Raw genomic sequence first — 17,035 nt, forward strand, 5'->3', positions numbered from 1 at the left:
CTCTGATAATAATCGCGAATCTACAAACACGATATTTGTTTTTAAACGAGAGAATTTATTTGAACTTGTGACATTTCTGCGAGTGGCGTAGGAATTGTATGCACATGTATAACGCTATAATATACATATACAATAATCATCAATATAAATGTATGATATTACATAAAATGTACTAACACTTTGACCACAGCCAATAGAATAAACGAGGCTTTATTTTATTGTATCGCACTAAATTTTAAATGATGTTCATGTTACGTAGAAATAATATTTTTGTATATTAATTTATTGCGATAAATAGTTGCGAAATAAATACCTTGCTCCGTCGGAAAAAACATTTCGAACGCGGTGAATCTCTCGGGTTTCTTTAAAACTCCCGAAAACTTCGGTAAAGTCTCAGGTTTCTAATGTCATAGATAAACATTGATTATATCATGTGCCAACATCGAAAGTTAAATTCATCAAATTTGCAATTTACATCAGTTTTAATCTGCGGACAGAAACGAATCACTTCGAGCCGAAGCGACCGTCTCGATGCAGGTAGGTGCATAGATGAATCGCAGACAAAAGCGGCGCGTAAGGTCCCGCGGATCCGCGGGGCATCCAGAAGCGTAGGAGGCTTGGCGTAAGCGGTAAGCTTTACCTCATTTCTGGCAATTACAGGGGATGCCAGAATCCGCCGCAAGAATCAACCCACTCCGGCCGCGTGTGTGTACCATCCACCTCTGTTTAGGTGAACCACCCCTTCGCGGTGCGCGTGTGCGCGCGGGACTCGTTCGTCCTGTGTTCGTCTCTTACACGTATACACGCTCGTACACACGCAGGAACAGGCGCGCACACAACAGCACCCTCGTGACGCTCACACGTACACCTTGGTGGGAACGAGACGCGCGTACGGCGTCATGGGAGCCCGTCCGCTCCCCTCAACCCCTGCGGCTACCCCGTCCAAGAGAGAGGGTTACCTCTGAAACCCAGTCGGTTGAGCACCACTGATCTCGCCATGTTCCTGGATCCCTGCCGCGATTGGTTGCGAGTCCGACGAACGGCAGTGCCGATTCGTCGGTCTAGGCCACGCCTCCGCGCGGCTCATGCCCGGACCACCTCTTTCACCGGCGAGTAGTCTTCGGGAGTAGTTGTGTACAGCTGCAACAAAGGCTACCCCGGTAGACGACGGCCGGCTAGTCCTCGTTGGCACGACGCACGCTCAAGAGCTTCGACCTTAACGGGAAAGGTTCCATCTAGCCATCTGGCGCCTGCGAAAGTGAATGAGCGAGGACGAAGTCGGACGTCTTGTCAAGAAATTGGAGGATACGCTTCCTTCCGCAATCGATTTAACTTTTACTGAGCTAAGTAGGTGATCGCGGTGGATGCGGATCATTCGACGAATCGTTGAAAGACTTTGGACAATAATCTGGTGTTAGTAAACAATATCGAAAGAGTATTACTCTTGAGTACTAACAGGTATGGGTGCGATGAACATTTGGAAACATTTCGATGAACAAACATTCGACGAACGAACTCTTATTGTTGTTTGAATGATTGTTAGAAAAGACAGATCAGTTCCGTGTCGATAGAAAATGTTGATAAAAGTGCCATGCTCTGTACCATGACTTGTGAAGAGGTGACATGTGACTACGAAAACTTATTACAAAATTTAACTTCGTATATTGAATGAGTTTCGTCCAGTTTTGACACGTCCAGATTAAGCGCTGGAGTGAATACATCTAGAATCAAATTTGATCCCGCGGTCATTCGAGCCGATGACATGATCTTATTAGTCGATTGACAGACAAACATTTCGGCAACTAAGAGAGATCTATATGGGAAACTGAAATCGGATGTCCGAAGATAAACGTACGTTGCTCTGGAACTGACATACTTCTCAAACAGTGCATGATGTTACCCGAAATACACTTCACGATGAAGGACACGTGTGCCAAAGAGTTTTGTCGTGCAATTTTAGAGCTTTAGTGTATCCGCATCTGCACTCGCGAGATTTTTAACCGGCGAGGGTGGTGATCCAACTCGAAACAGTCTTCGGGAAGAGTCCAGCGAACGAGTTTCCGACAATGGATTCTCAGCAACTCGTCGACACGGCCTCGCAGAATAGTCAGGACATCGTTTTACCGAAACCGGCCAGCAGTACGCCGCGACACAGCATCGACGCGATCCTCGGATTGGCTAGCCATAAAAGGACTCATCAGGAAATGGAGGACACCAACACGCAGGAAAATACTGGTACCAATTCGTTCCTCTTATAATCTCATTACACAATATTAGAGTAATATCCCCCAAAATTATTTTTACACTTCTCTAGAAATAATCCTTACAAGGGAAATACCTTTACAAAGGAATCGAAATTAAAAATCTGATTTAAATTTCTATTTTTTGCTTTGGAAATTTAAAAATAATAATAGCTTTTTCTTTTAGTATTCTAACGTTTAATATTTATAAAGTTCGCGAAAAATTGAACGTTGATTAAACTGAAACATTGACATATTGAAAACGTCCTTGTGATTTATCAAAATTCAAAACAAAACTATTATAGGGTAATGTTACATATATATTCGCGATTCGCTTAGCTCAGCTAATCTAATACAAATACAGCTTTTTTTTCTTAACAGTTTCTCTACCGAAATTCGCAAAAGATTTCGTCGCTTTCTCGGGCCGTCGGATTGATGCACGCAGAAGTTAGTTCTCATATTAGGTTTAGGAAACCCTTCTCCTCAAAAGGCATGCAAAGCATCTCGATTTCTAAATTATAAAACGCCTTACGCTTCTAAAATCCGTTACAAATGCTTTCGAAATCCATTAGCGATGCAGCTTCGGTTGTCCGTCCCATCCAATTACTTTCTTTCGCTACTATCCGTCTATATATGGTTTATTAATCGCTATCACATCATTAATCACCTATTCATTATCGTGTTCGGCTGTTAAAATTAAAAACTTGTTATATAGATCACGATCTGTTTATTAATTGTTAATTAAATCACTAGTTTTCAATTTCTCTTTTTACAATTAGATATCGAAAATCGCTCAATTTTAAGAATGAATGTTTCAAAGTAACGTTCAGTCGGATGTATTCAGATATCAACTTGTGGTATCACTGCCCCAAAACAAAAAATCAATAGCGCCCGTTAATAGCGTAATTGATAGAAAACCTAATTGAATTTCGGCTGACAGCCGCGTGTAGTTTTCCACGGGGTCCGATCATTTTTTCGCATTTACGGACTAATTCAATTAGCAGACTAAACTGTTCCGCTGTGCGTCTGTTGAATCTTGCATCCTGCCGGACAGACAGGATCAAGCGCCGCGAGTTCGCTTTGCTATCCTGTCTGGGCAGTTGCGTTACGGCCAGTAATGCAGTTTGATCGAGTTTCGATTAATTATCGCCGGGGTCACGTTTGACCGATGTACATGTCCTCTGTATTCCGAGGATAAAATTTAAGAAAAATAATGGAGAAGTGTACGTAACGGAATCAGGGAATGATTTGGACGCACAAATAAGTGGCGCAATGCAATAATTGTTCAATAATGAAATTAACAGCGATTATCAATATATCACAAAGCAATGAAAATTAAATCATTATTATTAGAATATTACTGTGAAATACCAGTTATTGACCTTAACATTGAAAAGTCATTGCGCTGCTTCATTCAACTAATTGTAAACGCATGTGCTATATTTCTTCTGATATATACAATATAAAAGTAGAAAAGTTTTGCATTGAAAAGTTTTGCAGTTTTTTCTTTGTGAGATTAAATTTATTTCCACTAACTGGTTTTCTAACAGGCGCAAGAGTAAAAGAAGATATTAATAATTACACGTTATTTTCTCGAATCAAAATAAAACAAAATTGTAATACGGCATTTACATATGTACATCTTACGATTGACGAAAGTTGTAACCTAATGAAATAACGAGTATAACAACATAGATAGATATATGTAGATCTAGATAATAATTATGTTCGTCGCGTGATTTTCCACCGTACTGATGTAATCAATTTACCGCACACTATTTCTTCACCTTCTCACGAGACATTTATGCGTCGCATTATTTAATTTGCGTATAGTATTTTCCGCGACTGGTAAAGATTTATTCTAACAATGCAGCCGCTACTTTATTTTAATTGCATTAAAATAATTCGTGTTTATACCACTTCATCATATGTTCATAAACCACATATCAATGATTAATGGACTACGCGTTTCCAAAGACACCTAATCGCGATGATATTAATCATCGCAATCAATGAATAATACGTTTAAATGCGATCCATAAATGTAATGAAGCTCTAAGTATTTCGTAATTATTATTCCATTTAGTGCTGAAATAATCATGTCTTATAAGAAGACAGAAAAGAGAGAGGGAATATATACAGATGCGTAACTTTTATAAAATAATTAAATTCAAAATAAAAATAATATGTTTGTCTTTCTAAATTATAACGAGATGATTATTTTTCGATAAAATCCTAGATTATAAACGACACGACACGATGCAGATAAAAATAAAGTTAAATTAAATTCATCAACGCGCAATTGCCTAACAACATTAAAATAGATAAATTATAATTATTTTTATTTTATTGAAACGTATAAAGTTTAGAAGACCACGAATAACGTATTGTCTAAAGTCCAATCACATTCTAAAGATATACACTTAGGTCTTGGCGTCAATTTCCTGCACGGAACCAATCGTACACCTGTCGTGTACGTGTGATTCCACGCCACACGCGCGGGAGCAGCGTTCGGCATGGGCGTCTCGTCGGTAGCGTTAGCGTATAATTGGAAAATCGTTAGTATCGCGACGCGGATCTCGTTCTCTAAACCAGGCGGACACGCTAATTCAGCGTCGAAACCGAATCGAGCGATCGAACCGACCCGGAGCGGTCGGTTATAGGGTAGGTAGAGCGTGTGCCTCCCCGCTCGGTGAAACGTATATCCGATAATTCCTGTTTCGAGACACTTTCGTCTCGACTCGCCTACGCTGCCCACGAACTGTCGTTCGTGTCATTCTGAAAGTGCGCGCACACACAACGGGGGCGAGAGCGCGAGTTATCGACGCAACACTTTCGGCGGAAGGGTCGGAATCGACAAAACAATTTTGTGCCGGCGCTACCATTATTGGTACGGTGCTCGGACGAAAAAAATAGGCAAACAGCTATCGGATATTATCGCCGTAAGTGATATAAATTAGCGTCATCGTCAGAGAGTCACATTCGTGACCAAGAGCACGCGGATCGATTGTTGCGATGCTTAATTTTCAACGAAACGTTATATTGTTTCTCACGATAACAATAGCCTTCCATTCTTACTAACAATGGCATAAATATCATAGGACGAACTATCGAAACGCTTATCGCGTATTAATCGATAGCAAATTGCTAGCTTATGAACTTATAATACTTTGAAAAATTTTAGGAAGTAAAAAAGAGACTGAAATATATTGACGTGGTGCTTATTCATTTTTTACATCAAGCCCTAAAATAATCAAGGGCAAAGCTGTCCTTTTAACATAACTCCAGTTTGTTTATGATTAATTAATAAAAGATTTTATGTGTAAAAGAACTCATATAGTCCGCGATATATTTTAATGTAACTGCATTAAAAATATATTTTGGTTAAAGTACTAATTGCGATTAATTGTACAAAATACAATGAAAATAGTTTAATAAATATCATATTGCAGCGTTGGTCAATAAAAAGTTTATTTTTGCGTTTTCTGGGGCACATATTTCTATTTAGAAAAGGATTTTTCATTAAATTTCATGAATCAAATAACTCATAATCTTATCGGAAGTTAAAACGTCGATAAAAGAAATTACATCGAGTTGGAGAATAAACACCATATAGAATAAAGTCATTCTTATCTGTTTCCAAACTATAACAAGCCTGAATAACCCTGTCAAGCTTAATATGTTCGACGTAGGATTAATTGTCGGCGTATATATATTCCCGAGGATTTACGTTAATCGTTTTCGAAGGAAATTATGAAGAGGCCAGGTGGACCAACCGCGAGAGAAATGTGCTGAGAAAAAGACGGAGGCTGCTTAGCCGAGAGCCGAGACCCAATCTTGTCCCGCTAATCGAATTATCATTAATTATGATACCGTACGCGCGGGAAGAAAGAAGAGGTAAAAGGCGAGGGCCAACTCGCCACTAATAAGTATGAAGGAGAGCAGAGGAAACGACGAGAAAGACAGAAAAAAGAGAGAAAAATAGGGGGAAGAGAAGAGATAGGTGGAAGCGGCTTTAAGTCGCTTCTTAAGAGGTGAATTGACGTGCCTACTAATGGATCGTGCCTGCCTCGTCTTCTTTCCTCCCCGCGCTTCTTCCACCTTCACCTCTTCTATCTTGTAGTTTTAACACGGGGACTAACAGGTCTGTTATCTTCAGCGGGAATCGGTCGTCTACCGTGCGGCCGCGATTGATCGAAATTAACTCGGTGGAATAACGAATGACCATTGTCGCGACGTGCGCGACGAACGCGATACGCGTTATTTGTACACGTGTCACCGTGCTACGTTGTGAATTTGGTATTTGTCAGTCTCCCGTTTTAGCTTCCGATCTCCCGAAATAAAGTCAAATCGCGTTAAGCATAAATTACCGCTGAAGTTAGACGGTGAAGCGATCGATTTATTGATGCAAGATGGTTGATGCATGCCATATTATCCTCGTATGCGCTGTACAAGGAGCTTTACAATTGCTCCCTTTTTGGTATCTAACTTATAAAGAAAATAGTTAATATGGCAATATATAAATAATATTTAGCAAATAATTGTCTTTTATAGAATCGACGACAAAGCTGAAAAAGTTTGGAACTGATGCTCCCATAAATATCTCACGACTTTCTCATAAAGTTAACTTGTATTTTCATTTATTTTAAATTTATTAAATTTTGCACATCTTTTTTATTTTCGATTAACGTATCACCGAGCGTATCACACTATTCCCACATGCAACTTATGTTTTAAAAATAAAGATTAATGTACAATAAAATATTTACACCGATACTGTTAATCAAATTTTACTGTTAATCAAATATCACGCGCGCAAGAGCGAGAAAGAGAGTTCTTTTCTTTTTATTTCAATCGGAGTGCTCACTGTTCGTAAATAATTCTCCGCTTTTACGTGTAATTCATCGTAATCATTAATATTGTCGTATTGGAAAGATATATTGCAACTTGCGCTTATTGCCCCGACCGATGAAAAGGATAGAAAGCGTAAGATGGATAATGGCGAGATAAGCCGATTAAACAACGTGTATTAGTCGAACAAATGTGAAATCGCTTTCAGTACGCGAGATCAATCCCGCGACATACGTGGACAGCGACGTTAACACATTTCGAATTAATTCTTCGTCGTGTTACGGAGTTCCCCAACATTCCTTTTAACGCCGTGCTAACGTCGTTAACTTTCCGCTTCATAATTTCATCATCTGCCTCGCAAGTTTCACAATTATTCCGTCTAATTCAATTCCCAATACCAAGTCATCTTTCCGAGAACGGAGCCATAATGAATCGTGCGCGCGACTGATAATATCCCATGCTAATTACGATAAACTACCGCGACATTATTATCCGCAACGATCTCGAACACACTATTTATTCGCGGTAAATAATTGATTTCATAAAATGATCTGCGCGACAAAACTGACTCGTCTAGAAAAACTTGATCAGCACATGACAAAAATAAAATAATTAATCATTTTAAATTAAAAAAAAAGTAAAGTACATATATGTAAAAAGATAAATCGCTTCTTTGCAAAGTGAAGAATTAATCATTTAACGATAAAATTATATAATTCCTCGACAAATACGCGAAGCTACTGTCACGTCAATCGTAAATATCAATTATATCGTATGGAGGAATAATAAACTCGAATGCGTATAACTGGGACACCTTGCCGAAACAATTATCTTGCGAATAAATAGATATTTTATTTTTCCGTTTGAAAAATTCATATTTTTCCTCGCTGGCATAAGTCGCGTTATCACGATTTCATTACTTATTGCGCGTGTGTGTACGTGCATCACCTCGCTTCATCTGATTCGAGTTTGTAGGAAATATTTACGACCCGGCTTTTACCGCTAAATTGACGCTAATCTGATCGCAGGCTCTGATATACGACCTACCCGCACTTATCAACGTACAACTGCAACTTAAAATCCAACATCTACATTTTGCGCGTCGGCAATACGAATCAATATGTATATTATACTCATTTGCTACGTTTACACGTTTATTCAAGTATCGTACGCTTGTTCTCTCTCTCTCTCTTTTTCTCCGGCTCTTGTATTTCAAAGTTCAAGCTTCGAGTCTTAAAAAGCAAATATTCTCAATTTTTCTCTATATTTTTTCTATTTTGCATTTTATTTTATATCTATATCTTTCCAAGTAAATGTGACACCTAAAGTTCCTAAGTGCCTTTGTGTACCAGTGGTAATGTCTATATTGCAAAAATTACTACAGTTCTACAGACGTAACGTAAGAGCGTCGCGTCGCGTCGGGCCGGAGCGCCGCACGTAAAAGCGCTTTGTTATAGAGGGAGCAATTTCGATCGCGTGACAACACACGGAAGTACGACCGTGAGTACGGGGGGCATCGGCGATTACGTCTCGTTGTTTTTTCGACAGCAAACTTTTCGCACTTACGGTCCGATCGCAAATTGGACGCAGCCGTGCAAGAAATAAACAAGTTGAACTCCAATCGTTGACCTCTACTACACGCTAAATTCGCCACAAAACTCGTCAGTACTATTTTCCCTTTTCGGAATATAACCGTGCATTATTAACTCTTGCTGCCCATCTGCTCTAGAATTTCATATAACTTATCTGGTCGTTTTTTTACCTTACTTTACTTATTTTATATTAAAAAAAAAAAAAAAAAAATTTTGATCTATAAATAAAAAATTTTTAATATATGAACATTTTTATTGAAATCAAAAGTAACAAAAAGTATAAATATTGTTATGAAAATAACTACTCGGAATCATTATTTTCGATAAAACAGAAAATATCGTCATTTTTCGTTCGTCAAAAAAACGACCTCAGGTTGCAAGGGTTAAAGATACTAAAGAGCAGCAGTGAAAAAATTTCCTTAAACGCACATAATTAATGGCGAAACAATACGGACATGCAAAATAAAAATAATGATTAGTCGTTGACGAAGACTTCTTTCCGATAATCGTTTTAAACTAATATTTCTTTTCACATCACGGAATATCGGAATATCTGGATAAATTCCTTACGGAATATATTATTTAATTCACACATTTCAAATGGTTTCGTTGTTTTTTTCCTCGTAAATGCATCAATTTCCGCAGTAACAACTGTCGCAAGACTAATTGATCGAGATTTCGACGACGATTAGATACGCAAAATTTTCCTCTGGGGCGGCACCGGCGCCATGCCGTTTCGCGGCAGTTTAACCGGATTACCGCTTGTGATTAAGGCTTGCGAGTGGTAATTGGCGCGCGTGTGTCACCGATCAATCGTACACCGGGCATCGCGGAATCTGTTTTACTGCGCTCGGATACCGAAATGCCTCGTGATCGATAGCTCGACTACGCCGAGACGGAAGTCTGCATACATCGGCATAAACGTGGAGGATACGCCGCGAGGATACGTCGGAAGACGGAGAGATCGAAAGCGAGAGAGGACGAGAGTAAACAGCGCGCGGAAGGGAGCGAGCGAGGGATCGGGTATACATATACTGGCAGACACGGCGGAAGTAGAGACGCTCGCGCAGCGCAGTATTGGCGTAATTTGTGCAGCGATTAGCAATTGGTACGTCATTACCACGATTAATATTGACGCCTGGATAATTCAGGCCGCGGGTGTATGTGTGTGTGTGTGTGTATGCGAGCCGTCAGTCAGTCACTCCGTCTGCCTGCTTTGCGTGCGTGCGTGCCTGCGTGTCCGCCGTGCGTGCGTGCCCGTGCGCGCACATCACACGCGTGCGGAGTTGCGGAGCCGCGTACGCGAGCCGCACACGCGGCCTTTCGGCTGGTAAAGCGGCACGCAGGCAGACACGCACGCCCACGGAATATACGTTCGCGCGCGCAACACGGCGCGCGATGTCGGCAGAGATATCCCAATAAAACCCGCACGCCACCGAACAATTAAATTATTAACTAGTAACGATAACGAGGGGCCACCCGCTCGCCCGCCCGTTGATTATACTATTATAACGAAGGCCCCGCGCCGTCACGAGCTATAAACTACACGAGAGGTAACGTAAACAAAATAAATCGTACCTCCCTCCCCCTCCCGTCTTCGTCCACCTTGACCTCTACGCACGTGCATCCGGAAACGACGCTCTCTCTCTCTCTCTCTCTCTCTCTCTCTCTCTCTCTCTCTCTCTCTCTCTCTCTCTCTCTCTCTCTCTCTCTCTCTCTCTCTCTCTCTCTCTCTCCCGCGAGTCTTGCGAGGTCGACCGCGCGAATTTTACGCGCGGTAACGTTAGAGGAAGATTGCGTGCTCCGCACACGCGGTAATATCGAAAAATCAGCGTCCATCATTAGGCGGACGGTCGCTCGATTCGACGAGACAAGATTGTTTAGCACTACATTATTAAAGATTAAAGAATGAAATTTAAACCAACGCCTTGAATTAAATAACATTTTATTATTTTTAACTACCATGTGTCGAAATTTATTATTTTAACACAAAACTGCAGTATTTTATTTTAACTTCATTAGTTTAGTTAAATCAACGATATATTAAGTAAAAGCAATGACGACTTAATAGGAATGGTTAAAAATAACGATAATTTGACATTACAAATTTAACGGTGTAAGAATTGATTGAGCATATATATGGCAGAAATGCAGTAAGGAACAAAAAAAGAAACGAGATTTATATTTTACACGAAAGAATTTTCATTTGAATCTCGAGGATAAAGTTAGTGTTACAAACGCCAGCGTGTTTTCATAATCCAGCTTGCAATTATTATCTACACAATTGCAATTATTGAGGAATATTTTTAGCGATATTCCAAAGAAAGTTAAATATGTTAATTACGTTGCATTATTTCTGAAGCTGACGGCATATTGTTTCGTAGGTGCGCTTCTCGCGATGTGCAGTTTAAGTACCGCTGCGCGTGCTGTCTTTTAGCATTTTCTATACTCGACGGACACGTTGACCCGCTTAGGTGGAAACTCTATCCTCGCGACAAGAACCCGATGACAGCTTAAGAATATTACCTCGAGCGTTGTTGTGCGATACACACATACGCGCGCGCTCGCCTGACGATTTAATAATTCGATAAGCGCGCGCGCGCGCGCCCTTGCCTGCCTTTTCGCCTCTTCGTAAACAACTGATGGTGTATATATGTGTATGTGTGTGTTACAGCGACGAGGGAAAAAAAGGCTGTCGCGATTACATGCGCCAACTTACGAAGTAATTTACTCACTGGCTGTTTTTTTGTTAACTCAGTTATCGATTAACGCGACCGTTACCTCCTGCATCGGCATCGGTCATCCAGAAATTTAATTTATCGCAAACCGGGAAGTACTAATGTAACCGGCCCGATCTCCCGTGCAGGAGAGATAACGCGTTTTACATTCGCTTATACGCCGACGAAGAAAAACCGGAGATATCGATCGGAAACCAGTTCGCTAATTTACCCGCTCTTTCCCTTTCTCGCTCGCTTTATTAATCCCCCGTCAATTAACTCGACTAACAGCTCCCGATGATCCGACTGCGAGTGCTTTAAATAAATTAAATTTGCTGGGTGGTATATTGGCCGGCATTAAGTACTACCGCGGGGTAATAAAAACACTCGCCTCTCGCTGTGTCTCGAGCGAGCGAAAGGGCATCGTCGCGCGGACGGAGACACTTCTCCCGAGGATCGATACGTGCGTCGGATTAAAGAGCGCGACAGGTGACAGTGGCTTTTACGAAGAAATTTCCGTCGAAACTTTGTGCCGCGCAAAGTGGCCATTGCGTTTCGTTCCGGAGATAAAAACTGAAAGAGTCGGGACGAGAGGACGAGAGGACGAGAAGAGGAGGAGGAGGAGAAAACCAAAAGAGAGGAAGACACAAGGCAGGAGGGAGAGGTAGGAACGACACCGGTGATGGTCCACGAGAAGACAAATTCTGTAATCCTCTTTGGTCGGCGAGCTAAGCCCTCTGTGTGACGGCATACCTTTCCTCTTTCTCTTATTTCTTCCCCCGTTCCGTCTCTCCTTGTCTCACCACCGTCTCCTCCCACGCCCGATCAAGGAAATTAGATTCCGAATCGACAGCCGTGCTTAAGTACAAACGACGGCACGGTGTATCCTGCATCGAATATCGAGCAGGATCCGCGAAGAAATCCCGTTTTTCACGGAGGAAATTTTTTACGTGTCGAAAAACGCTCGAGAAACGTTTATATAAATTGATTTGGCAATAAAAATACCATCTCAGCGAGACGTAAATGCACAATTGCGCACAATAGTGGTAATAGGGATGAATAAATAGCGATGAATAAATTATGCTGCATAAGAAATAAAAAATAACGGATCTATATAGCAAAGTAATATGCGGAATTTGTTTTGCATAATAGAACGCTGGACAGGTAGATTATCAACTATGTATATTAACTATGTGTAGTAATTATGTATATCAAATATCAACAGAGGAAAGGGGCAAAGAAAATTTTCAGTAATTAGAAATTTTATCTTTTATTACGTAAAAAAGGCTTAACGATCGAGATAAATAGCGCATCACATTTTAAATGAAGTATTACGTTCTAAAAATGTGATGTTTAAACTAAGTATTCGGTCATTAAAGGTATATTAGCGCTGGATTTAACGATTCTGATTATCAGCTTTTCTCAGACGAGTTAACTAAAATAGCACCGGAATATTAATCATTTCGGGCATCTAGTTTTTGATTATGGATACCGCGTTAGCCGTATCAATATTGGACAGGAAATTCAATTAAATACGCGGCACGAATTTAATGTACACATTCCGCGCGACATCACCGAGTTTACAAAATCATCGTGCATCCATCCTTCTTCATCTTTGATATCGCCGAATTTGCGCAATTTTTGCATCAGCTATTAATTTTTATATCAGCCACTCTACCTTTTATATATATATATAATCGTTCTCACGATTACAAATTAAGGATCTACGAGCCATAAGAACGACGGATACGAAAAGTATACCGCAATTTTCATCGGCGTAACAACATTGTGATAGAATTTTCAAGCTTCTACGAAATCGTTATCTCGGAATACCGAGCTGCCTGATCTAATAACCGCGCGAAAAAAATTGTCATTGCGAAATAATATTGGATTACGGATGTCTAAAAAAGCGCGAAAGTTCATCGGTTTCATGCAACCATCTTGACACTTTTGATTGGCGGTTGACCGGCTTCTCGTTTTATACGCCAAAGTATGACTTTCCTTTAACAAATGCCAACGGGACATTAATTAATTTGAGCGGCAGTTGGATATCATCGTCCACGACTGATTCGCGAAAGCTCATTTGAAATCAATTCGTTTACCTCTAATTCATCATTCGCGACATTTGCTGGTGGTAAATATATTAAATGCGCGCTTTGGGATATATGCGGTTTATATTAACAAACAGAGAAACGAACTGAACTACCCGAGCTAGTCGCTTTTAATAAGCGCCTATAACAATGCGTAACTTTGAACATATCTGATGATTTTTTTAAGACCCATTTCCCGCTCGACCGCGTCGCTAAATTTTACAGAGCGATAAATTTTTATTCCCATCACGGATACGCGGTCCGCTCGCTCGGATGTCGATTAAACTGCATATTGTTGATATTTACGAAAATGGTGTCTATCAAAGTTAGAACATATATTTGACGAAATACCATCACGATACACTAGCGGAATTTTTTTTATTGATCAATGATTTACTCTATTTCCACACAAAATGTAATCTCTGAGGAAGGTAGAGTGCATTACGATAATAAATACCAGTCATTTATTGGCATTGCCAAAGATTTACAAACGATATAAAAATATGATATATTATATATAATATAAATTAAAAATATACCGAAAACAATTTTTAACGTAACTGCTGCTCTAAATAATGTAAGCAAATGATAAAAACATCGGCCTGTGTGAAAACATCGTTCAGTCACTTGCGTAGCTTCGTCTCGTGCATTTTACATCGCACTTACAGACACGATTGCGTGTGCTATCGTTCTCCGGGGAGTGACGCGCGGCACATTAACTCCGCCGCTAACGCGCACCTCAATCGACGACTTAACTCGATTAAGCCGCCGAGAAGAATCAAAAGGCCCCCACGGCGTTTTGAAATTTATCAGCGATCAGTGTTGGCCCATTAGAGCCGGTGGCCGGTCCGGGGAGCGAAGCCACGAATCTCTCCTCTCTCCAACCGCTCCGTCCATTATACTATCTCGCCGTTTCAATCTTTTAAGTAGCTAGAGAACCGACTAGGACCGCTTTGCATCTGCGCGATACCATCTCCTCCGTCGCTCGTGAACGCGAAATACCGACGACTGTCTCGTTCATCCCTCTCCGAGATCGTGTCACAAAATTGCTCATCGGGACGCTCCTACTCGCGCCGATGAGAACGCAGAAAACGTAAAACGCTCTACTTGTTCCGCGGGTCCCGAAACACGCTAACAATAAGCAGAATAAGGACCCCGATAGAAAGCAACATGAAAACTGCATTAATTAATTCCTACGTTTTGCGACGTGACAGTTTCTGATAGATCTCTTTTATAACAGGACCTGATATGATTTAAAAATAAATATTTGTCTTAATTATATACATAAATATATTTTTTCGTGGATTAAACGTGGATTCACGTGATATACAATTTTTGTAATGTAACAAAATTCTAATATAAGAAAGCAGACACATTACAAAAACAATTATTCGCGTATCTGTGTCTTATTCCTTTTATAAGAGTTTATTTAATTTTGTTACAAATATTACAAAATGCATTGCAAAAATAGACTTGTCAATTTTTTTTTAGCTTAAATTCGTAACATTACAATACAAATTTCTCGTAAATCTTCGTAACGCGCGGAAAGTGGTCAACGCTCTTTGATTCTGAACCGCCTCCAGCCAATTCTGCTCTCGGCTCTCGGATAATGTCATAAACTTTCGCTTTCCGGGCATAGTGTCGCGTTTAATCCACGAAAATGCAGGTCGTTCTCGTTATATCGGGGATGTACTCCTCGATATAACAGGGCGGCAAGTAGTAAGAGCGACGGCGCTCCGCCACCCTGCAGCTGCCTCGTAGGATTTAATCACGATGGTTACTCTGTCCCGACCGAAACCAATTATTGCGCAGACGTATCCGCGCACATACACACGAGGCATCCAGTTATTCGAGTCAGACGTGTATACGTCCTCCCTCCCCCCGCATCACATCAGAAATCCGTTTCTGTTCTGTGAATATCCATACGGAGCAATCGTCGCGCGCAAACAACATATGTGAGCGTGGGATATTTCATACTTATTCCCCGCCCCCTTGTAATTTTTCGATATGGACGGATAAATAATTAAGATAAAATTGCTCGGGTGGCTACGTCTCGCGTAATGTGTCAGTCATTTATTTGCAGATATTAAAAAATTATGGAGGATCGATGGCATCTCTAATTCGCGCTATATGTATTTATATTACGGTGTACAGTACATGTATGCCCAAATCAATAGATGTGTAAAATGCAAATTTACTTCATGCAGTCTATTTCAATTTTTTCAGACGTGTTTTTATTTAAAACTAATGCCTAAGAGTGAGAATGACGACACGCAACTTCCAGGTGTAAATTTCCAACTTCCATCGGGTGGCGGTTAAACTTCACGGAGCATGATGCACGAATAAACTTTTAGCATGCACGCATGGCTGCACGTCTTTCGGAAAGCTGAATTAAATTAGTTAATAACCTTCAACCGCCACGAATCTGCAAACATTCGCAATTTCTGTCTCGCAATCTCACGATTGGATAATTAAAATTTACCGAGAAGTTTAAAGTAACGATAACATTGTTAAGTTTCTTACACATACCTATATATCAAGTTTCTGTGCGTTTTCTGATACGAAACAGTTTTAATTACATTAAATAACGTATCAATTCAGATTTAAGAAACTGCTTCCATTTCCATTTTCGTAAATACTGTAAGTGTATTTATTCATTCCATATATAAAAATATAGAATGCATTAATCATGTAAAAATATAAAAAATAGTAGGTGTTGTTTCTGAGTTTCTAAACAAAATTCCTTTAAAAAAACTGACAAATATTTCTACATAAAATTATCTCGCAGCCGTTTAATAGCTGATTTATAATTGATTAGTTCCATATAAACCTGTCCTTGAGGAAAGAAAGGAGATCAAACTAAAACAGAATAATCACCAAAGCGGATACATGTCGAAGGAGATAGCGTGGAAGGATGACGAAGGGGACGAAGGGGGAAAGAATTGGAAAGAGACCGATGCCGAAGAAGAGGCGGAAAATGCGATAAGGGGGCAGTGCGGCGGGACGGTAGCGTCGGCACTCTCGAGGGTGGGAGGGAGAGGACCATTATCGATTGTTGTTGATAATTAGCCGGTACAAGCGCGCGTCAATCGCCAGCCAAGGCGAGGTTATTAGGTTGTTGGTTAGTGCCGGGCGAGGCGAAGCTTCTCGCGAGGAAGCGGGGATCGGGGATGCGTAGGCGCCGCGCGCGCGTGTTGAATGCGTGCGCGTGATCGTAGGATGCGTGCCGTGCTAGGCAGCTGCGCACGCTCGCGCGAGTGCGCGCGGAACGCCGCGCCACCATCGAGCCACTCGATTACCCCCCCACAATTCGATCTAACGCGCTGCGCTGCGACGCGAGAGAAGGCTAATTATGCGGTTAATGAGAGAGTACCTGGATATATGTATATCCGCATATATATGTGTATATATATATATATATATATATATATATATATATATATATATATATAATATGTCGGGGGGGAGGGGTCTCTGGAGGGAGTGCTGCCCAAAAGAGAAACTTCCCTCGATCGCTACGTCTACAGGACGGATGGGGCTGAAGT

The 17,035-nt window shown here is 40.7% G+C and overlaps 1 protein-coding gene across 2 annotated transcripts in view; it reads left to right on the forward strand.

The window, feature by feature from the left end:
• The first annotated feature begins 1,063 nt into the window (after positions 1-1,063).
• LOC143893599 (retinal homeobox protein Rx1) overlaps positions 1,064-17,035 on the forward strand; it is a 44,715-nt gene continuing 28,743 nt past the window's right edge. Inside the window, exon 1 of one of the 2 annotated variants that reach the window (XM_077399135.1) lies at positions 1,064-2,235. In XM_077399135.1, the coding sequence (XP_077255261.1) occupies positions 2,067-2,235 (169 nt within the window). In that variant the 5' untranslated portion in view covers positions 1,064-2,066. The remainder of the gene's footprint in view (positions 2,236-17,035) is intronic. The other variant, XM_077399142.1, reaches the window with a different exon arrangement.

The sequence above is a fragment of the Temnothorax americanus genome, unplaced genomic scaffold (assembly GCF_048541705.1).
Source record: "Temnothorax americanus isolate GAGA-0224 unplaced genomic scaffold, ASM4854170v1 Scaffold1, whole genome shotgun sequence".
NCBI lineage: Eukaryota > Metazoa > Arthropoda > Insecta > Hymenoptera > Formicidae > Temnothorax > Temnothorax americanus.